Source organism: Carassius gibelio, chromosome B16, assembly GCF_023724105.1.
Source record: "Carassius gibelio isolate Cgi1373 ecotype wild population from Czech Republic chromosome B16, carGib1.2-hapl.c, whole genome shotgun sequence".
Taxonomy (NCBI): Eukaryota; Metazoa; Chordata; class Actinopteri; order Cypriniformes; family Cyprinidae; genus Carassius; species Carassius gibelio.
Window position 1 is genome coordinate 15,170,354 of NC_068411.1, and position 23,808 is coordinate 15,194,161.

General features: G+C 38.5%; 2 protein-coding genes across 4 annotated transcripts; one reads left to right on the top strand and one right to left on the bottom strand.

Moving 5' to 3' along the window:
• Nucleotides 1-236: 236 nt before the first annotated feature.
• Nucleotides 237-8,310, top strand: foxj2 (forkhead box J2). The gene is made up of 10 exons (XM_052579116.1): nt 237-485; nt 818-1,137; nt 2,998-3,072; nt 3,214-3,294; nt 3,371-3,466; nt 4,444-4,597; nt 4,727-5,002; nt 5,084-5,185; nt 6,699-7,067; nt 7,268-8,310. Exons 2-10 carry the CDS (start codon nt 832-834, stop codon nt 7,369-7,371), a joined length of 1,563 nt encoding a protein of 520 aa, XP_052435076.1. The 5' UTR covers nt 237-485; nt 818-831; the 3' UTR covers nt 7,372-8,310.
• Nucleotides 8,311-8,360: 50 nt separating this feature from the next.
• Nucleotides 8,361-22,026, bottom strand: epn1a (epsin 1a). 3 transcript variants are annotated; one of them, XM_052579113.1, is made up of 13 exons: nt 21,626-22,026; nt 20,142-20,273; nt 19,671-19,771; nt 17,115-17,273; nt 16,892-17,020; nt 16,322-16,442; nt 15,959-16,101; nt 14,769-14,840; nt 14,154-14,237; nt 13,509-13,761; nt 13,233-13,397; nt 10,008-10,256; nt 8,361-9,924 (listed from the first exon to the last, which is right to left on the bottom strand). In XM_052579113.1, exons 3-13 carry the CDS (start codon nt 19,737-19,739, stop codon nt 9,437-9,439), a joined length of 1,932 nt encoding a protein of 643 aa, XP_052435073.1. In that variant the 5' UTR covers nt 19,740-19,771; nt 20,142-20,273; nt 21,626-22,026; the 3' UTR covers nt 8,361-9,436. The 3 variants fall into 3 exon arrangements, with proteins under 3 accessions (XP_052435073.1, XP_052435075.1, XP_052435074.1); XM_052579114.1 differs by having other exon boundaries at nt 9,278-9,924; nt 10,008-10,253; XM_052579115.1 differs by lacking the exon at nt 14,769-14,840 and having other exon boundaries at nt 21,626-22,025.
• Nucleotides 22,027-23,808: the final 1,782 nt, after the last annotated feature.

A 23,808-nucleotide genomic window follows, 5' to 3' on the forward strand; every position in this document is an offset into this window, starting at 1 on the left:
TCACTGTGTCATAGGACCAAGAAAATCTGAATGGAAATTATTACAGCGGGTTCCCGCCTGCTGCTTCACTGCTCTCCTCTCCTATTTCAGCCGAGAAACAGGAACTTACTCAACAGTAAAACGCTAGAAGCGCAGCCATGAGAGGAGGAGATAACGAGAGAGAGGAGGAGAAACACAATGTCACTTCTCAAATGTCAAACGAGGGTGGAGTGTGTGACGTTCAACACAGGCAGAACGGGAGGGGGGAAGAGAAAGAAAGGGAAGAACTTTTTCCGACAGTTTTTTCTACTTCCAAACAGAAATTTCACATAAAACGTGTTAACTTGGGCGCTTCGGGTCGCGAATGAATGCAGCGATAAACACAAGACAAGAAAGAAGGAGGATAAACAAGCGTTCGCGGAAAACCTTCAGATGCTTCTGTGCAACAGATGACAGCATTAAAAATTAACACAGCGTGAAGCCTGTGGCCCTTTGACAAAACAGAGGTATGTTTTCACTCATCTTTTATTCTAGACACACATATTAATCTCTTATAATAGGCTATTTTTATAGCCTATTATAATCTATGTTTAATAGACCTAAAAGTGTATCCAACATTTGATCCATAACAGTGTGCAGTAACTCTGATGCTTTAAGGATATGTTTGTTTGTCAAAACACTACTTAATGGCTTTTAAATTAAGATTGGGACTACTACACACTTTTGCATCATATTGTCTTGCAACAGCGTATGGCATTGTGGACTTGGTTTCACAGTTTAGCTGGACTGCATGGGTTAACACAGTGTTACATAATGTTTTGTTTTGTCTGCACCTCAGATCTCCCCTTCAGCATGACTTCTGAACTGGACTCTAGTTTGACCAGCATTGACTGGCTTCCTCAGCTGGGAATCAGCACTTTGCGATCAGGGAAAGAAAGAGTGGAGCGGAAAAAAGAACGAGGAAGAGAGAAGGACATCCCTCCCATACCTACACCGTCCCCTGGATCCAGTTCCAAAGTGAAACCACCTCACAGCTACGCCACTCTGATAGCCATGGCGATAAGTTCTGCTCCGGAAATGAAGCTGAGTTTGAATGATATTTACACATGGATCAGCAATACATTTCCGTATTACAGCAGAGCAGGAAGAGGATGGAAGGTAAAGGCCAGACCACTACATGACCACTTCCCTGTGCTAAATAATGCATTGAGGCAGAGTTGTGCATGTGGTGTAGATTTGTCTGTGGATTGGATTTTCCTTTATTGATTTAATAAACAAGTCTAGAAAGAAACTGCTGTGGAATATAAATGTAGCTGAAAGCAGGTCTTTTGTATATTGGGGTCAATCACAGAGTTAAACATGTCAGGATAATACAACCTTCCTGGTATCACAATACAGAGAGAGAGAAAAGCCTCATTAATGGAAAGAAAAGCTTGAAATAAAACTTTATGGCATAATATTTAATATATATTATTTTCCATTTTTAAATATTAAATAATTTGACCATCTTGTCTTTTTGGAAAGGCAAGGTTAGTTCAGGTTGTAAAATATCATGTGGTGCAACCCCTCAAAACTTATGAATGTTTTCGACTCCTCCAAAAATAGCAATTATATTTATGAACTAATAATTTAATGAATCACAATATAAAAATACTACACTAAAAACATTCAATAATGAATAAGATGTATATCAAAGGTATGAGGAAAATGTGTTTCTTAGTCATTTAGAGAACTGATCATTTTTATTTCATTGTAGATATTAAGCATTTAAATTTAACATTTCATAATTTTTCAGCATACAATGTTGTGTGTGTGTGTGTTTAATATTGTTGGGATCTTGGCCCTTTTGAAGGACTATTGACCTTGAAAGTTGTTGGATTTCAGAGCCCTGAATGATTCTCACTGAGCCCATGGAGCAAGTAAACATGCCTCTTCTTCTGTCCAGTGGCTCAGTTTCTCCTTTGATGGATATAACATTGACTTGAATTTCTGGGGAGCTTGTATTGCTTCATATCCTACCGTCAAAAGGTGTCAAAATTAACAGACTGCTTTTTATTATTGCGTACTTAAAATTTGTATATGATTCATCAAACTGATTTATAACAGAACTACAATGACACTTTGTGGGTGCGTAGTGATACTTTACAGGAAATGTGATGCAATCTCTTCTACTTCATGAATAAAGCGTACTGATATGTGATGCTGTTTAACTGGAAGTGGTGCTTATTATCTGAGGAATCTGGACATGTTTAAAAACAGATTTTAGGAAATGATTCAAATCAATCATAAAACGTTATATATTCTTGTGATGGCAAAGCCAAATTTTCAGCAGTCATTACTCCAGTCTTCAGTGTTCTTCAGAAATGATTCTAATATGCTGATTTGCTGCTCAAGACACTTTCTTATTGTTATTAATGTTGGAAACAGTCGTGCTGCTTAATATTTTTGTGGAAACCATAATGCATTTTTCAAGATTCTGACAAATAGCGAGTTCAAAAGAACAGCAATAGAAATATTTTGTAAAATGAGTGTTTTTACTGCATTTTTTATTCATTTAATACATCCTTGCTGAATAAAAGTATTCTTAAAAAAAAAAAAAAAAACTGGTAACACTTTATTTAAAGCCTTTATGTATAATGCATTAATTATGCATTATTAATAAGGTAGTTTAAATGCATTAATAATGTTCTGTAATGCACCTTATAATGCATTGTACAATCTCATGAACAATTGTAACCATAGTTAATACATTATAACACTTATCAATTCATCGTTACACTATGCATTATATATTTGGTTATAAGTATTTACGATAAGATGTAATGTATTTCAACACACATTATAAATAATAATAATGTTTATTTACCCTTTAATAACCCTTTCAAGTGGATTATACATAAAGTCTTTAAGTAAAGTGTTACCAGCTTACCAGTAAAGCTTACTGACCCCAAATCTTTGCATAGTAATGCATGTCATAACCATTTGTATGCACAGACACATTTCTGTTTTGTCTCTTAGAACTCAATTCGACACAATCTGTCCCTCAATAAATGTTTCCGGAAAGTTCCTCGACCACAGAGCGACCCAGGGAAGGTGATGTAGCCAAATTATTTTATTATATATCTAAGGTTTATTCATTTTAAATAGTAAATATTATCTCATGCTACTAACTACTGTTATAACACTCTCAAATCCACTTACTAATACTGAAGCTGAAATAATCACCTGTTTTAGGGCTCATACTGGACGATGGATGTGCCGCCTGACTCGGCTCAACCAAGGGCAGTCAAACGTCCTTATCCTAAAGAGGAGGAGGTAAGAGTATGACACATGAAGTATTTTCATCCCATCTGTGAGATCAGTATTTCACTCACCACCGTCTCTCTTTCAGGCTCCATTCTCAGAGGCCCAAGTGCCTGTCAGTCAAGCAGAGCCCCTCCCACCTCAGCCAGACAGCAAAAGCACGTTCTCTCCCCCTCCTTGCAAGGTTCAAAGTCATTTCTTCTGCTTTTCTATTTCTGTCAAGGATTAAGATCCTCTTATAGCAATGCTTGAGGTCTAAGAAAAGAGGAAATGAGAGTGTGTGGTAAACAAAAGAAAGCTAGTGACTGGTAGACTTCATCATTTATAGTGAATTTAAATGCATGCATCATCTCAAAGGAATAGTTAAAATTTAAATTCTGTTATCATTTTCTCCCCATCATGTCCTTCCAAAGTCCAAACCTGTATGGTATTACTTTTATCTATGGTATTTAAAATCTATACTATACATTGACCACATATGTGTCAACTTTAAAGATGGACGAACTACAAAAAGGGTGCTTAGATGCCATTAATATTAATATTGATATCATATAGAGGTGTCATATTCTAAAGATGTCAACTTAGGAGCTAGCACCAGTTTACTAATAGCTTGTGCAAGCACAAACCCTCTTTAAAAAAAAATGTAAAATACTGTCAAGATTCACCAAAGGCATGCAGAACAAAAATTGCTGTCACAGACTTTTTAGTTAAAAAAATTACTTTTTTAGCTGACATTATGCATTTGTAGGAATTTCCCTTTCAGACGCTACACATAAACATGTCTTAACCCAATTTGCTCTTGACATGGCTGTGATCATTTAATTTCTGGTAGATTGTGTTGTTCATAATGGAAATTAACTGGCTATGTCTGTTTTATTTCATTTGCGCATTGTCTTTTGTGTGCAACAGAAGAAAGAATCCTATGCAGGTTTGGAATAACATGATGGCGAGAAATTAATGACAAAATGTTCATTTGTGGGTGAACTATCCCTTCAAATTTGAACTGTGCTTCATGAAAGAAAATAAGTCGGAGTTTGGGTGTGAGGATGAGTAAATGATGTCAGAACTTTCATTTTTGGCTGAACTATTCTTTTAAGTAGTATGTAACATTGTTTATCTAAATAATTCTCAAATGATTCTCTGCTTATTCAATTTCCACAGCAACGTCCAAGTATCCCAGTTCCTACATCTCTTCCTTCGAACCCTCATGCTGATCCCTCTCTACGATTTTCCTTTGCTGATTTGAACTTACCAGATCTGTACAATTCCTTCCAGTCCCTCTGTCGCTCTGTGAGTGAGAGAGTCACCTCACAATGTAAGGAAATCTATTAGGCCACTCTTTTCCTTTTGGCTTATCATTTATTTTGATTCAGAATCAAGTCAGTGTAAGATGTGTCAGTTTAGTTGTGTTTGATGATACACATTCTCTCTCTCTCTCTCATAGCGGATGTTACCAATTTACTTGGAATAACCCATGACAGTGCACCGCTCCACACACCAACCCTGCCTCCTCTCTCCCCCTGCCCCTGTCCAAACCCTAATATGAGCCAGTACACCAACCCCAACCCTACTCTAAACCCAAACCTCAATACCAATGGCAACTTCAACCCAAATACACCCAATACTAACTGTAGTTTTATCCACAACCTAAACCCACATCAGAACTCTAACATTCATGCAAACTCCAACACTGAGCCTGACAAGCTGCTGCACAGTAATGGTGAGTATAACTGCTCAGGAGTGATGTGTTGATGGATACGAGTGTCCTTATCCTCTCTTTCTCTCTCTCTCTCTCTTTCAGCTGTTCCTGCAGACTGGTTCAGCAACGCTGACTCTTTGAGAGAGAGTTTCAGAATTGCTAGTAGTCTGGACTGGGCTAACATTGATCTCACCAGTCATCCTGGTCAGTACTCCGCTGTAATCTACATGCTTTCACTTTCCGCTCTGGAGTTACATTTTAGTTTCAAAAGTAACCATTTTGGAATTTGTGCATCCAGAAGCAGTATTTTCCACTCTTGGGAAGCTATTTTGAAACTGTAACTTGCAATCTTCTTATTCCTCAAACTAAAAACAGTCATGCAACCATTTGGTAGAAAATTGCTAAACTACATGCAACAAACAAAACATAGGTAATTTCTGAAACTATTCATGTATTTTTTAAAATACATAGTTATAAGGATGTATGATTTGTTAACTTATAATATTAAAACTCGTGCATTTAGACTAAACACTTTAATTAATCTCCAGGGTTTGCACCGCCCTGGAAAACCTCTATTTTACATTATATAATAGTTCAAATGTAATAAGCAAACAAAAACATTAAGCAGCACAACTGTCACAATAATAAATGTTTCTTGAGCACTGGACTCTAGTAATGATTTTTTTTAAAGAAAACAAGCAAATGAACAAGTAAATGAATAGAGTGCAAGTCTAAAAGGGCAAGGTTTTTTTCAGAATAAAATTAGAATAGAATGTGCCAAAGTTAGAGGGTCAAATAAAGATGGAAGAGATGTGTTTTAAGCCGATTCTTGAAGATGGCTAAGGACTCAGCTGCTCAGATTGAGTTGGGCAACATTTCATTTAAAAGTCTGTGAAAGTGATTTTGTGCCTCTTTGGGATGGCGCAATCAAGCGACGTTCACTTGCAGAACGCAAGCTTTTAGAGGGCATATAATCTGAAGTAAGGAATTTAGGTAAAGGGCTGCAGAGCCAATGGTGGTTTTGTAGGCAAACATTAATGCCTTGAATTTTATGTGAGCAGCTATTGGTAGCCAGTGCAAATTGATAAACAGATGTAATGTACATTTATTTTGGCTCATTAAAAATTAATCTTGCTGCCGCATTCTGGATTAATTGTAAAGGTTTGATAGAATTGGCTGGAAGACCTGCCAAGAGAGCACTGCAATAGTCCAGCCTGGACAGAACAAGAGCTTGAACAAGGAGTTGTGAAGCATGTTCCGAAAGAAAGGCCCTGATCTTCTTGATGTTGAATAAAGCAAATCTTCAGGACCAGGCAGTTTTAGCAGTGTGGTCTGAGAAAGTCAGCTGGTCATTAATCATAAGTCTTCAGGATGGAAGATCGGTAGAGTTGAATGTCATCAGCATAGCAGTGGTATAAAAAGCCATGTTTCTGAATGACAGAACCTAGTGATGGAAAAATCTCAGAAATTCATTGGTCATTAAGTTTGGGAACCCTGTAATTTAATCAATTTGACTTATTTACCTAAATATTTATTTTGCTGAATTAAGCATGGTTGCATTTTTTGGACCAGCTCATTAAAAGGAAAAATTCTGTGAATAATCTGTGTGTAATGTTGCTTAAAGGTTTGTTAATTTATGAATGCATTTTCAAAAATACTAGAAAACTACTGTACATACCTGAAATGAATTGTTTCTGTCTATGTTGTTCTCCTGCAGACCTGGTAGAGAGCATGCGGCAGGCTGAGCTCTGTGACTGGGCATTGGATTCAACGCTCTTCACCTCACTCTGTGATTCACTCAATCGTTTCTTCACTCAGAAGGGTCTCATTAACTCATCTTCTGGTGGCCCCTCCTCTTTTGGACAAATGGCCCCTCCTCCTATAAATATGGTGTCCACTAACCCTCCCAGCCTGGCTAGTTTAACTCAACCCTCTCCACTAATCTACTCCTCTCAGCTCCCTTCTGGCACTGGTGGATCTCCACTCCAAAGTGCCAGGAGAACCCTGACTCCTCACACCCAGAACCAGCCAGCACAAAGATCCCTGGGACTGCAGCCCACCACGAGCCACCCTCTGTCTCCTAATGGTATGTCAACAGATCCCTTAAATCCTTACAGGACCACTGTGCATCTAAACTTGAAGGGATAGCTCACCCAAAAATGAAAGTTCTGTCATTTGATTACCCAGTGTAGTTTCAAACCATTCCATGACTTCTGTAGAACATCAAGATATTGTTTTGGAGAATGTTTTAACTGTGTTTTTTTTTTACCCATTGTCCTAATACAGCACTTCAAACTCAACCCCTGACCCCCACAGGACGTCCACAGTTGAAGAAAGTCAACAGTGAGGAAATCCAGGATGATTTCGACTGGGATTCTTTGATTGAATGATTTTGTTGGCAGATAAATGCACTGTAAAGAAAACTTGAGCCAATTATTGACAAAAGGCATGAGTATCTGTCAAAAATGAGGTGAGGCTACTTCATTCATCTTGTTTCATTTACATGTGGAACAAAAGCAGCACCATCGTAACAATATCATCTTTCAGCTGTTTGTTTCCTTTGATATGGCAAAGTGGTGCTGCTATAATCAACTGCATGTTAAAGTGCTGGAGAATAAAATAGCCAGCACCAAATTGTGAGGTTAACCAAAAATTGCAATGCAAAATATTTTTCTTGTATGTTCCTGAACTGCTCCAGACCTTGAAGGTTGGGGTGGATAGATCCACACATGGCTGCTTTTTACATCAGCGTATTACAATGTAAATAGCATTAGCACTTCCCAAACCTTAGCCAATTGACAATGGCTCAGTTTTTGCTGAATGTTGATAGAGGCTTTCCTGAAACTTTAGTCAATTTAATATCTATTAAAATAACTTTTTGACCAAAGACAATATTACATTGCACTTTTTCAGCAAATTGCATGTACACTAACAATTTGTTGGAGAATAAATGCAGTTTAACAGTACACTGAGTTATATTATGGCATGACAAATGGGTGTATTTTGACTGAAATCTATTATTACATTTATTGCTTTATATTATTACTGTCACATGGCAAATCCCCTTAGGGAGCCATCGTCTTCTGTCTTAAATAAAAAAAATTAAATAAAAAAAAAAGACCTGTCCAATGTCTTTTATTTTAATTGCCATTTAAAAGCAAACAAATGCCAAAGAAAGAAAAAAAGATTAGACAATTTTTTTGTGAATTTTTTAATTTATTTCTTAATTGTGAATGTTCACAGTCAATACCACACGACTTTTGACCATCGCCAACATTAGAGAAATATCTCTAAAATGTTCATATTTTATATATTTATATATATATATATATATATATAAAATAATTAATTGAAAGTAAATAAAGAATAACAGCATGGATCATGTCATTCAGTCCCCAATTTTATATGATTTCACATAATCATTCAGGTAACTTTCTTTTTCAGTTTCAGAAGCGTTAACACTTTCCCACTTTCTGTGTAAATGTTCAAGGAAAAAATGTGCTCAAGTGAAATGCAAAGACAGGCTGATTCTCATTTGAATAGGTGTCGAATTAATGCTTTGATTCTTACAACTGCAAAAATAAATGTGTGAAAAGGACCTTTATAACAAGTGAAGAGTGCTGAAAGTGAGACTATCCTGATAAAACCCCATCAGAAGAACAGCAGAGGACCGAGTGAAAACAATGGACACATTATACATGCTCTCTCTCTCTCTGTCACACACACACACACACACACAACATCTCTTCATGTGGACCACTTGACGTGGACTGAAATTTTGCAGGTGGTTGAAGAAGACCAAGCAAGCATCTGTTTCAATGGCGATTTCCAGTGCGATTTTTCTTGGTTTAATCGATCCCAGGAGTCAAAGACATATGATTAAAATAAATTACACAAGATTACACATTAAATTAAAAGTAATACATCTATCAAATGATTTTTTTTTTTACTAGAGTTGTGAATAAAACAGCTAAATTCTTCTCAGTCTGCACAGGGCGAGCCTGTCACAGTCATCCTTCATGCACTCTTTCATCAGAGGGTCAACAGCTCAATGAAAGGGGGAGAAAGGGGTATATGATTGAGTCCATTAGTGGCTTGTTTTCCTCCTCCCTTATCTTCATGTTTCTGAACAATAACAATCATCCTAGTAATATAACAATATTAACAGCCTGCATTCATTGAATGAACCCACCAATCATCCATGTCTGTTAAAGAAAAATCTGAACTAATAGGGAAATAAATAGACTTCAAATACTCTGTAAAATAAAATGAAAAAAAAAAAAATTTGAAATGCTGTTTTGTGAAAGAAAACATTTTAGTTTTTACTTTTTCATTAAATATAGAGATGTACACTTTTTTTTTTTTTTTTTGTCAAACACGAACTGTTTGTGTTGGTAGGGCAGGTTTGGATTGGTTGGATTTAGTTGAAGGGGCACGTGGTATTAGTGAAATCTCTCAAAGAAGGAAAGGATTGGTGCTTGTGCCTGTCGTTCCACCTCCCATAGATCCTCCTGTTCCCATCACTCCGCCCACCCCTGATGGCCCGCCCAAAATCAGTGCAGGCTGCGTGGGGCCACCAGGGCCCATCAGCAAGGGATTTCCTGTGGGACCCATGGGGGATATTCCACCAAAAGGCATGCCCATTTGGCTGGACTGTACCATTCCCATGCCCATACCAGGGGCCACCATAGGGACCCCCATTCCTGGCATGCCCATCCCTGGCTGAACCATTCCCACTGCTGGTGGAGGCATGTGACACAGCATAGGATTCTGGGGGATGGGGCTTGTACGGAGCTGGCTCAGACCGAGTGAAGAAGGTTGAGGGGAGATGGATGCCATCGAGGTCGTGCCAAAAGGATTAGATGCAGAAGGTGGCGATGGAGACACCCCTCTACTGGAAATGTTACTGCCTGGGGTAACTCCCATCCCTGTTGAGGAGGGACCTAAAGTTAAAGGAGAAAACTAATGTTAGAGGGATAAACAAAACAAGATTTCTCTTGAAACGTGGGTTGTTTTAAATACACACCCTGTGTCTGTAGGAAGGGGTTGTGAGATGTGGAGGAGATGCTTGGCGGTGGTGGTTGTTTAGGTTTGGGTTTTGATGATACTAGTGAGTCCAAATCCACGAGTGCAGCATTGGGACCCAAAAATGACTCTGGCGTTTTTCGAACAGGTAAGGAGGAACTGAGCGATGAAAGGTCAAAGGGAACTGGAGAGCCTGTGCTGCCTCCACCATCACCTCCCATCACTGAGGAGCCTCTTCTCTCTGGATCTGCTGTGTGTGTGTGGAAAAGAATAAGACGTAAATGGTTGAACAATACGATCTGTGAATGTCTAACAAAGAAAAAGGATTGCTGTCCAAGTGATCCTTTAAAATTACTGACCAATAATACCAATACCATATTATTAGACAAGCACTTAGCGGTATTTATTTTGGGATGCACCATACAGGTTAACAACTAATATATCTGCAATGTACTCTCCATTGGAAATGAATTGCTTCTGATCTTGTTGTTTCTCATAGATAGTGAAAATGTACAGTTTAAGGATGCCAAGAAAACTCTCAATTGGTTTCAGAGAAAGTAAAGCTGCTAGAATGACCCAGCCAATCACCTGACTTGAATTCAATAGAAAATCTATGGAGAGAACTACTGATCAGAGTTCATAGAAGAGGCCCACAGAACCTTCAAGATTTGTAGACCATGTGGAAGAATGGGCCAAAATCACACCTGAGCAAAGCATGCAACTAGATTCTCCATACAGGAGGTGTCTTGAAGCTGTCATCAAGGCTTTTGTACTATGCATCAAATAAATTTCAGTAAGCGTGTTCAATACTTTTTCCCTGGGTCATTCCATTTTATATTAAACTTAATTTTTGAACTTATTTGTTTTGATTACCTGGGTTGTTACCAACATCTGGTGAAAATTTTATGTCAACAGCACCTTCAGAAATATATTTACTAAGAAAAATGTTGACGTGTTCAATACTTATTTTACCCACTGGATCAATGACGTGACGTTATAATTTTTTGTCTGATTTAGTTAATATTGGTTTAAATGCATAAAGATGCTATATGCAAATACTACCTCTCCCACATATGTACCAACTTTAAAATTTCAAAAAACATTAGTTATTAGTATTTCTCTTATTTAATGTGTCAAAACAAGTTGTGCGACTACCTGGCCATTAACTGTTTTTTTGAAAACATCTTTGAAATTACACTAAATTTATTCAGATTAATTTTCTGCACTATTTTGCATGATTTCCAAAGTGTTTTGTAATCCTGTATAAAATTGCAAAGCGTTTGTATTTATATTTCTTTCATAATATTCAAACTTTGTCCAATAATCTTCATTTTATGAAATATCATGTCCATATCACTACCATGTTGGTATGTTTATGTTGAAATCCATTGAAAGATAGGAAGTTGCATCATAACAATTTGCCAAACACCCATAGAAGCATCAAGCAGGTTTGTAACTCTCTTTCAAATCTGGAACCATTTTAATGGCTGGTATGTAGTTACCACACCTGGATATTGTGGTATGACCTCAAAAAAAAAAAAAAAAAAAGAAAAAAGAATATTAAGTTATTTCTACAAGCGTTTATTTTATGACTTTTTAAGTGACCTTTCATGGGAAGCTAGCTTGTTTTGTTTAGATGGAAGATTCTGTGCTTGTAATTTTTGACTGAATTTGAAAATATCATGTGGTGCGACCACTGCAGAGTGTTTTCCATTATAGATATATGTCCCAGATTCACAGTTTTTGTGCTTTTATATTCAATTAATGGTTTATATTATAATGCAATTTGGGTCACTTCGGGTGGTTTGTGTTTAATCTTTTGAACCGTTTAAAACGATTCAGTTCAATTTGTTGAACTGGTTCAAGAAAATCCGGTTACATCGAATGATTCGTTCGTGAACCGGATATCACAAACTGCTTTGTTTTGAACTCTCTCACAACAGACACGGAAGAGAAGACAATGCTGAATAAAGTCGTAGTTTTTGCTATTTTTGGACCAAAATGTATTTTTGATGCTTCAAAAATTTTTTACGGACCCTCTGATGTCACATGGACTACTTTGATGATGTTTTTCTTACCTTTCTGGACATGGACAGTATACTGTACACACAGTTTCAATGGAGGGACTGAGAGCTCTCGACTCTCGGACTAAATCTAAAATATCTTAAACTATGTTCCGAACATGTCTCACTGGTTTGGAACGACATTAGGGCGAGTTATTAATGACATAATTTTGATTATTGGGTGAACTAACCCTTTAATATTTAAATTTAAATGGATGAGTTATAAAAAAATTCACCGCCCTCACAGTTGTCATAAAGGGCAAAATTAGCTATATAGACAAAAATCTTTTTTTGCACCAGGCTGAAAATATGTTTTTTTCTGCTGTAAAGTCGGGCATTTTAACATGGAGAGCCTATGGGACTGACTCCCTTTTGCAGCCAACCTCAAGCGGACAGTTTGAATTACAGTTTTAGTCACTTCCTTGTTGGTTTCAAGAGGTTGGCGCTCTGTATAAATGTAAATTCTGGGAAAATTACAGTGTTTTCTGATCTTAGATGCATTTAAACCTGTTGTAGGGGACTCCAACATTATATTAGGACACTTTAAAAAAAAACAACATAGGACCTGGTCTTTAAAACTGACTCATTTATAAATGGCAGTGAATGGGGAATCTGAACTAATAGGGAAATAAATAGACTTCAAATACTCTGTAAAATAAAATGGGAAAAACACATTTGAAATGCTGTTTTGTGAAAGAAAAGATTAGTTTAGTTTTTACTTTTTCATTAAATATAGAGATGTACACTTTTTTTTTTTTTTTTTTTTTTGTCAAACACGAACTGTTTGTGTTGGTAGGGCAGGTTTGGATTGGTTGGATTCAAAAGTGCATCCATCTGTCATAAAAAGTGCTCCACACAGCTCTGAGGGATAGATAAAGGCCTTCTGAAGCAAAGCGTTTGTGTAAGAAAAATATCCATATTTAAATCGTAATCTCCAGCTGTTGTACGTGTGCTCATGAGTGTTGTTCCAGCAGAAAATGTAGCATAGCATAGCGTAAACTCCAGTGGGAATAAGCTACACGCTTATGACAGTTAGCAAAAACTACAGATTATGGTTTCTAGTCCTAAATATGAATATTATTCTTACACAAACACATCGCTTCACTTCAGAATTGGACACCCCTATGATAAGTGCATCTGTGCATTTACATGTGCAAGTATACCTGTGCCATTAGTTTGTTTAAATGAGCCACTCCAGGGATCAGAGGTCAGACCGTCAGTGGCAGGGGCGGCTCCTTCCGCTGCCCAGGGATCGGTTGACCCTGAGAGCGGGGTAGGGGCCGGAGCCACTGAGGCAGCCCAAGGGTCTGCACTTGGAGGGGTCACAGCTGGAGGGGATACAAAGAGAGATCAAGGATCAGAGGACACCATGAATAGAGAGGAAAAGCCAGGGTAAAGACACTGAAGACACAGGGAGGACACATCCTCGATACTCTTACCTGTTGATGCCCAGGGGTCAGAGTTTCCTCTAGAGGACGAGTCACCCCATGGATCTGGGGCTACGGTTGTTGGTGCACCTCCCCAGGGGTCAGCACTTGGAGGAGAAGCGGGGGAAGCGGCTCCCCACGGGTCTGCAGGGCCCCATGGCCCAGCAGTAGATGCAGGAGCCAAAGCGGGAGGAGGAGAGGGTGCTGCGGAGCCCGTTGCAGGGGCCCCCCATGGATCTACAGCACTCAACTCCATCAGAGACGACTGAGAGAGAGACATGTCAGTAAGAACGTCCTCATTTCGAAAGGAGTGCGCGAGAAAGCAAAAGAGTGAGAGGGAAGCTTGTTTGTACAGAGAGGACAGACACTTACACTTGCAAGTGGTTCAATAATAGCTAGTTTGGCGAAATAGCTAAAAGGAAGAAACACTAGAGGAAGTGAAACAAGCTGACACGCATCGCTGTGCTAAAGCGCGTACGCAGGGTGAGAGACACAGACAGAGCAGGTAACTCTTGGAGAGTGAGAGGCAGGTACACAAACACACAACCCTCGGTAACACGACACACTACCATGTGTACACTTCACGCTCTCATCCTAAAAGAACAACAACTCGTCAAGCATGAACTCTTGCCGACACAATCGTACACAATCACACACCTCCTCGGGCTTGGCTTTCTCCCTCTTACTCTCCTCGATGGCCATCTGCAGCCTCAGGTCGTCTCCCCTGCGCAGACGCTCCTCCTGCCAATCACACACCACCGTCACATCATCACAGTGAACCAAGTTCTGTGGGCTGATGGGAAATGGAGTCTACTGAACTGTAGCAACCTGACTCCAATGTCTCACCAGCTTCAGAGTTGTGCTTCATGGCTTCAGTTAGGCACAAATCAACAAGACTTGAAAGTAGTGGGCGGTTCATCTACTCTGACATTTCATTGATAAGCTCTGATGGAATTACAAAGAATGAACAATTACTGAGAATTATAGGTACTTTCGGAATTACTCATTGTTTTAATCATGCAAAAGGGAAAAATTTGTTCAGAAGTCTTCAAACAACAGAAATTATGAACAACAGGTAAGCTCAACACACACTAACAGGATTTATTTTAACCTTTTTAAAAGCACTTACTAGGTACTTCTTAGACATTTCAATTGTTCCATGATCATTCTTAAGCATACATTATTTTCAGGCTGATTTGTGATTTGGAAGGGAAGAGGATAGCAAAGGAAGAGTTCATCCACTGTAACCTGGATGAATTTTTGCTCCCTGACCTTTTGGTGAGTCTCCTGGCTGACTGTGAGTGCGTAGCGGAGATCTGCATCTTCCAGAGGGTCATTGCTAGTCTGAAGGAGGGGGGGCAGGGTGAGGACAGATGTGAGTGAAGGAGTGAGGGGGGAAATGTGCAGAAACTGTGCAGAGGACGGGCCAAATGTTTAATGTGTGTTATTCTACATTTCTAGAGAAACAGACCACATTTCTATTCTATGATGGGAGTTAGGGAAGAAAGCAGATTCAGGGAGCTATAAAGATTGATATTATAAGCAGAGCTCAACAGTAAGAACGGCCAGGGGCCAGTGCGAGAGCGTTGAGCCAGTTGACAGAACTGTCACTTGACTTACTGGTGCACATCTCTTACATTTTTCTACATGCCTTTTTATACGTTGCTAACTTAAATATTTTTTACTCTGAATACTTATGGTTTTATTATTTTTATTATTATAGAATTATTACTAATATAATTTATTGTAAAGAAAAAAACAAAAACAAAAAAACAGAATAAATATTAATATAAAAAATGTAATATTGATGGCAATACTAATATAAAAAACTGTTGCATGCCAGTTTTGCAACGGCAATCTGAACTACGAATCAGATTTAGCCAAAAAAAAAAAAAAACACTTTACTGTTGAGCTCTGATCGGGATATCACAGTTAAAATACAACTTGTAATTCACTAGCATGTTCTAAAATCAGTAAATGTATTTCACAATTCACAGTCCATTAGAGCAATCTATCACAGGACTATCTGGAATACTTTATTTGGAACAGATTACATTTTGCTGTCAAATATGTTTATATAATTGGCCACTAAAGTATAAAACTGAACACTGTCTCAGGCAAACAATTTCCTGTGCTACCTTGCAGCATGGTCTCATCTTTCTTTACATAAAAAAACCTAAATTTAAATTCAATTTGTTTATTTAATTCCATGTAATAAGCACGATAATGTACAGTTAGTATTTCATTTTCACAAGATTAAGATCAGATCACCACCTCAGGGTTTATTCTGCATATGACCAGCTGACTCCACATTAAATCCAATTTCACATTAAGTATGCCAACAAAGCTCTTTCCATTTCTGGTAGAACAACTATTCATCTTCCTCTGTCTCTGAACCATCTCAGTAGTACACTTTACCTGCAGCCTGAAAACCTGATCGCTGATTGGCTGAGAGACTTTACCTGCTCCGCCTCTTCCTTGCTCATGGCTAGTGCCAGCTGGAGCTGTAGGTCCTCCTCTCCAGTGCTCTGGGGCCACGCCTGCTCAGGGTCTGCTCCCGAGTGCAGTCCTCCCCCTAAAGCAGGAGCAGAAGGGGCCGAAGATGCTAAGGGAGGAGTCAAATGACAGCCATTATGATGCATCAATAGATGGTGGAGTATCGGTCCCTAAAATTGCTTCCAGAGCAAAAAGCTTGCCAACATCCATACTTGGCCAAAGCTGTGAAGTGCACTCAGAGTGTTTTTAAAAGGGTGCTGACATTCATTTGAGTGTCCGCCCTGACCCCTTCATGAGCCCCCCTACTGCAAAGCACTTCTAGCTCTTACCACTGCTAGTCTGTGCCATCTTCTCTTTGGTCTTGAGAGCATGGATCCTCTCCTCTCGTAGCCTCTCCTCGTCTTTTAGCAAAGTCACCAGCTGCTTGGCCTTTTCCCGTACATTCACACCCTGAAACATGCACACAACATGTAATATTACAAACGAACGAACTGTGTTTTGCACAAAGCATGTGTGCAATTCTAATATGTTTAATAGTCCAGCATCAGAATGAATCATTTAACAACCTGAACTACATGTCGTCGAGTTTGAGGTAGTGCACGTGACAAACGTGTTATTAGGGTGACTGAAATAAAATAAAACCACTTAGGCTGAAGTTTTTGTGGTTTAAATGTGAGTGGGAGAAAGACCTTGATTGAAAGTCATGGCGTTTGAATTGACTGCGAGACCTTGAGCGAGAGATTGCTGTAGTTTGTGAAACACATTTGAGAACCATTACTAACATCATGAAGGACACTTCAAAACTAACACTGAGAGCCTCCTTTTATTTCATTATTGAAAGAGAGATAACATGTTAGAATTGCATGCGTGTATAAATATAACTTCTTGCTTTTGTATACCTGGTCCTTGCCATCTCTGTCAATGTACTGGAAATCTTTAAGAGTCTGAACGGCATAGATGTTTTCCCTGCATTGCTGTGCCACTCTCTCGGAACCCGTCTTTATCAGATACTCCATCAGAGTCATAGCCTGAGAAAGAGCGGGAGTAAAAATACGATCAGATTGTGTTTATAGCTTCATATACCACATCTGCCTCTAGTGAGGGTAAAACTGTCAAACTTACTTTATATACATGTCTCCAGTTCTTCCCATGGTCATTGAGTCTCTTCCAGACCATGCTCATAATCTCTGAGAAGGCCACTACATTGTATGTCAGGTCAGCAATCTCTGACATCAGAGAGCTAGAGGGACCCCATGGGTCATTAGAGGTTGCTTCCCTAACCTTGAGAAAAAAGAATTCAATGAAATTTACTAAGGGGAAGTGTCTCTTCATTCTTACAGAATAATGTGTAAAAAGTGTGTGAAACTATACTCTATGCAACTTTAAACATAAGTGTGCTACATGGCCGCATAACACTGTTTATTCAGCTGGTGTTGTCAAGTAAAAAAAAGGAAGAATTTAAAATAATAAATGAAAAATAGAATAAAAATTAGAAATAAACAACAGGTTAAGAACTGCCATTGTACCATATAACACTAAAGTAGTTATTGCTTCCGGTTCATTTACAGCACTAGAAATTGAAAGTCAGAGCATTGCATTATGGTCTGTTATACTGCTTATTTTAGACAATATAGTGGTTATCATCATAATCTAGGCACATAAAAACAACAGACTGTGCAAAATATACTGTACTATTATACTACAGAAAGAGTATAGACTAGAGTGGTCCAGCAGTATGATACTCCAAACCACAACTCTGAACCGGTTCAAAGAACGAAAACGAAAACTGGAAACGAACAAAATTGACAGGAACAGAACAAGAAACAGAAATAAAATAACATTTTATAGTTCCGAACAGAATCGAATCTTTGAAATGGCCATTAACCGGTTAATAACGTTATTTTATCGTTCCATTTAATATTTGAAATTTGCTGTCAACCAATCACGAATTCCAGCAGTACCTATGCAAATGTGACTCTGAAGCCAGCAAGAGAAATGTCTGCTCAGCTGTGAACTCATCATGGGCAATTCTCAATGGCAATGCACCACCTTCTGGGCAGCATTAAGACCAAATTGGGCCTGAGATACTGCAGCGCAAAAAGGGCCTATTTTCTCGGCGTTGGGTCATGTGCATTCGACACTCAAGCGCCAGCATGCTGTCTTTCCTGCCCAACTTAGGACCGCAGCTCTCCTTTGATTATTCCAGCTTTGAGAAGCTCCGCTCGCCGGAGGCACTGGACACCATCATGCACAGATAGATGCGCAACCCAATTTCGACATTTGGAAATGTCTAAGAAAGATTCAACCATGACAAAAGCTCGTACAAGCGCGGTTCACAGTCACCGGTTTCTGAGTGCGCATGAATGCAGCAAATTGTATCAGCTAATTTTGACCGATTAAAAATCTGTTATATATATATATATATATATATATATATGTTTTTTAGAGAAAAAAAAGATGATTATGCAGACACAAATGTTTAAAAACATTAGGCTTTAATAGGTATTTTTTTATAATCATTTCTCATTCAAATAAATCGCGAATATGGAAACAAATGATTTTTTTCTGAGAGACCCAATGTTTTTCGTTTTAGCCTAAATTAATTCGTTTTGGTTTGTCGTTAATATTGCTATAGCTTCTTAGGGGAACTAAACTAGCCTAGCGGAGCTTCTCAAATTTCCCGGAAGCTGAACAGTTTTCATTTGCTATATTAACCTCAAAATAATTCTTAGGATGAAATTTGGAGTCCGACTTTCGGACGCATATACAGCGTTACATATTATACAGAAGCCTAACTATTCTATATTCTTTGCACTGTGACATTACTGTGAATGTTAATTTCGGTTATTTGTCCCAACCGACGCTCCTTAACCGATGATTAACCATTCACTGACAAGATTATTTTAAATAATAATATTGATAGTACAAACACTACATATTAAATAAAATTTTAGCATCCAAATACATCGGGAACATGGAAACATTTGGATTCATGCTGAATGAGAGAGGTAGGCATCATCTTCAGGTTAAATTAATTTGTTTTTGGATTGATGTTTTTATAGCATAAACTTTAGAGGATTTGTTTTAGAGATAAACTAATAACAGTTTCAATAAGGTTGGTAAACATTTTTCTTTAGACTACAGGCATTTTAGCCTTCGTTATTTCAGAAAGTAATAAGGCTAATAAAACGTGACGTGAGCCGCGACTTTTAAAATATAATGTTAAAACGTTAAACCGAACGTTAAAATATAGATTCTGCTCGGAGTGAACCGATTGAACTTTTTTTTCCGTTTTCAAACCCTGCACCAACCATAACTTCATTTCACTGACCAACCTTGTGACGCACTCTTACTATTTAGGCAGGAATTCTATGCAAAAAAATCGTAAGTGATGAGATTTCTTAACAAATTTTGTTTAAGATTATGTGTTCAGCATTTCTGGCCACAAGTTTTTCAGCCTTAACTGAAATTACTGATGAAAACGAATGAATTCCTGAATCTTTTGTATGACTGCTAACAGCTTCATTCAATCGGGAAAAAAATTAAGCAGAAGTACAAAACATTTATTCAGGAACTAAAAGACTTGAATAAGAAGACTGTTTCAAGGCTAAGATGAAAAAGAATGTGAAAAGAAGAACAGAGAAAATGAAAGCTGGGTTACGACGGTAAAAGTCTAACCTTTATCTCTGCCTCTGAGAAATTGTGAACAATGTTCTTCATTTGTCGCCGCAGCGATGATGTCGACATGGCAACAGGCTGGCTATCAGGTTCTGCAAAATCTGGGACATTGTAAAGCAAAGTCAATAAAACACTAATATGGACAGGTACAAAGGCAAACAAAGGCTACACATTTTTCAAAAGGGAGTGTATCAGCTCTGAGACGGAAATATCTAAGAATGACCAGGAGGTACCAACAGGACGTTTATCAGAATACAAAAAGGAAATGCTTTGGCTGCTATTCAAATACCATTCATCTCTCTATCGATTAAAAAAAGACCCAATCTAGCATAATATCCCCAGTACCGTGCACCCTCTGTAACCATGAGAGCGCAGCACCAGGAATTCCCCAACCTACAAGTCCTGTGAACACAAGAGCATCTGATGACGTGTGAGTCTGGCTCCAGGAAGTGTGTGTGAAGTGTACTATACCTGGGAGTGTCGCTCTCTCTCTCTGCGCGTGCGCTCAGGTCAGGGTCTCTCAGTGTTCAGCCTGTCCACTGCTCCAAACCTCCGCAGAGCGGCCACATGAGGGCCCAGAAGCACAGATGTGGGGTGAAATAACTACGAGAAGAACAGAGATTTAGACGGGAGGTACAGCATACAGGGATGGAAGCTGGTGCAGCACTCTGGAGGCTTAAAAACACAAAAGACATACAATTCTGCTTTTTGACAATAGAGAAAATGCAGTAATAGCAGACCATGCCTGAAGGCACTGTACATTGCTCATCTGTAACATCAGCTAGGTGTAGGCCTAGAGAAACTACAACAAAGCTGAAGCTCAACACCTGCTGTGATGTGCAAAACATAACATCTAAGCATGGAAATACCATCTTACTAAAACATAATATTAGAGAACATAGATTGATAAAATATGCAATTTACGTAAGTAGTCTGTTATAGTGTTATAAAAATCTCATCGATATATGTTACAAGCTATCAGAATTTAATCTTACATGTTGTCCATATACACAACATCTGGACCAAATTGCATACTTTTGTTCAGTTATATTTTTGGGCCTTTAAATAAAATAAGCATGTTTTGTCCCTACTTGAATGTCAGCTCCATATTCTCACTATATCACACATGAGCCATAAAACCCTGGTGTACCAAAGAACATAAAATACATACATATTCTGTCTAAAATATACAGCTCCATTTAAAAATAAATAAATAGTTTCTGACTATTATTTCACTACTATTTATTATGTCACGTTTACATGGTTAACATTAAATTAAACACAGGTATAAGGAAGCTGCTAACATGACTTGCTCGTCATATTAATAATCTAACATACTACATTGACTACATTAAAGGCAAATATACTAAAAATGTTCTTCTAAGCTTCGGTCAATCCAGGAAGAACAGGCAATAAGTAGGCTAGCAGTTGATAGGGTGTATCAAAATGCAGAACTGTTGTAAAAGCTTTGACCTGATAACAGTCTCGCAGCCGCCTTCAGGATTCAGGAGCAAAGTACAAAATCTGAATGAAATGTTGTAAATGAGACCTTTAACTTCTACCTCCATTCAAAACAGTAAAATCAGGGGTCAACAGGTGGTTTTCAAAGAAAAGTCGATGAGATGATAAACAACATTCTATGAACATCTCAATGACAACTTCTGCTTGGAAATGAGCATGAAATCTGACAGTTGGCGAATCGGATCAGCATCAGATCTCTTAAAGCGGCGTGTTGTTTATCTTTGTCCGAGCAGAAGACAGTGAGGGCTATCAGACAACAGCACACCCCTCTCTCTACACCTCCACCCAGCTAACAAATGAAACCGCATTCATTCCCAGCAGTTAAAGAACTCTTCTGGAGTAACTTCAGCACGGAACAAGCCCTCTGCGCTCCAAACTGACAGAAAGAGATCCCTGCCAAGTGTACTAGAGATCAGCTAGCTGAGGCTACTTACCGCTGAGTTTCTGTCTTTCCTCTCAAACACGACCAGACATCAGCCGAGCAAAAGAAAGCGTTTATTATCAGTGAAGACGGGAGTAAATGGACGCCCTGTTGCCTCTGTCACGGCGCTATAAATAAAAAAAAGCTCATTTAGAGACTCGAGCGCCGCGCTATGCTAGCTCAACTCATAAAGAGGCGAGCCTGAGTGCGTGACAGAGTGACGCCCACCGCGGTTTCCTTCACAGCTATCGCCCTTCGAGTCGTGCTCGTCATTTAAACAAATAACGTGTCATACAGCCGCTTATACTAATACAATAGCGCTACTGTCGTAAATAACGTCTGAACCGACCCTGCCGTTGCTCGACTAGCAAGAGGAGATGGCGGCACTTCCGCTTCCGTTTCCCCGCAGCCGGACGGACCGCGCCCCCATGCGCGTTCAGACATTTGAATATTCATGAGCCATGGGAACTACAATCTTAACAATGATTTTTATGTGATTTTGAATAGCAGACATACAATGGAAGCATCGAAGTGTATGACTCTAGATTGTGATGTGAAAATCTGGTATATTAATATTATATATATGCGCAAACAAATAATGTTATCGTTTTGGTGACGTCGCCCTTAAGAGTTTCTGTCAGTGATTTTGACAGCAAGGGCTGCTATGTGCTATTAACATTTGTGGCCCTCGGGTGTCCTGTTAAACTATACGAGCCTTTGAGTTATGAAGAGATGACAAGTATCCAGTGATATTTTCTTTCCTAACTACTTCTTTCATCATCGTACAGTGATGCTACAGCGCGCAGTGCCCACATAGCGGCGATGTCCTCAATCAAATGAAATCATCAGTAATCTTTTTTTTATTAACAGAAACCCCACGTTTCAATTATTTTCAAATTATCTAATTATTTTTTTGTTTTGTTAATGTTTTAAAGTATTCTGTTCGTTAATAACAAAAAAGTTTCCTTTTTATATATTTTATTAATTTGCATTCTATTGTATTATTAATATTATTATTATTTGAATTGTATGTAATATTATTTCATCTAAATGAATCATCCTGCAGACCCCTTCGATGTTTGCGTTTGCTGAGGCACCCTAGTGTGCCCCTGGTTGAGAACCACTTATTTTGGGAATATACTATTAACTATTAATGCTCTTTATTGTACCTAACATTACTTAGAAATGTAAGGATGGCACTAAAGGGAAATATATTACCATAATGCATACCTAAGCAATAGCTAATCATTCTCACTTTCACATTTTTCATGTGTTAGCTGAACTCAAGTTTCACGTTAATCTCCAAAGAATATTTTAGGGCAGTTTTTACTTAAAAATTAACAGTTTGTAAAAATGATTTTACAGGCTGTATGCTTCATGAAAGTAACATCTAACAGATTACTTTGAGAGCTTGGTGGTCGTCTCACTGCATTTAGATAAAAATGGCGAGTTGATGACAGAGATTTCATACCAGGTCACTCAAACAGAATATTTGCAGAAACCACTCAATTGTTATAATAAAACAGACATTGACCCTTAAATTATACTACTTGAAAAAAATATAATAATAAATGCACGCGCACACACACATTCATGTAGAAGAACTCAACACCACCTAGGCTACGACTGTGAACAGTTTCACACTTCCGTAAAAGATTTAATAGTGAATACATTCATTGCTACCTATTTGCATATTTTGGGTATTGGGTAACATGCTAAAGACATAACATGTGACATTGTTGAACAGCAGGGGAGTGACAGAAGCGTAGTCCAGATTATGAATGGAAATGAGACCACAGGGACTGATGAAGCAAGCCTCACTGAAGTCAACAGGCTGTATTAGCAACAGCTTCATGCATGCAGAGCAGCTGGAGAAATAGAAACGGCCACGGTTGTGATAACAGGGATTGTTTGCCTTACGTAATATACAGTAGCCATGTTGTACTTGAGATATCAAGGATAATCTATCTGAGATGTAGAAACGAATTAATGAAGTTCAGAGACAGAGTTGAGGTTCAGGGTAAACTGAGAGTGAGATATAGAAAGAGAGAATGTGAACTGGCAGCAATGAGCAGAAGTTTGACATGGAGAGGACGTATTAGGATCTGCAAGCATTCAGCTGTTTCGTCACTCAAACAGATGGCAAAATGTACAGGTTAGATACCATTAAAAAAAAGCCAACAGACAAACAAGCTA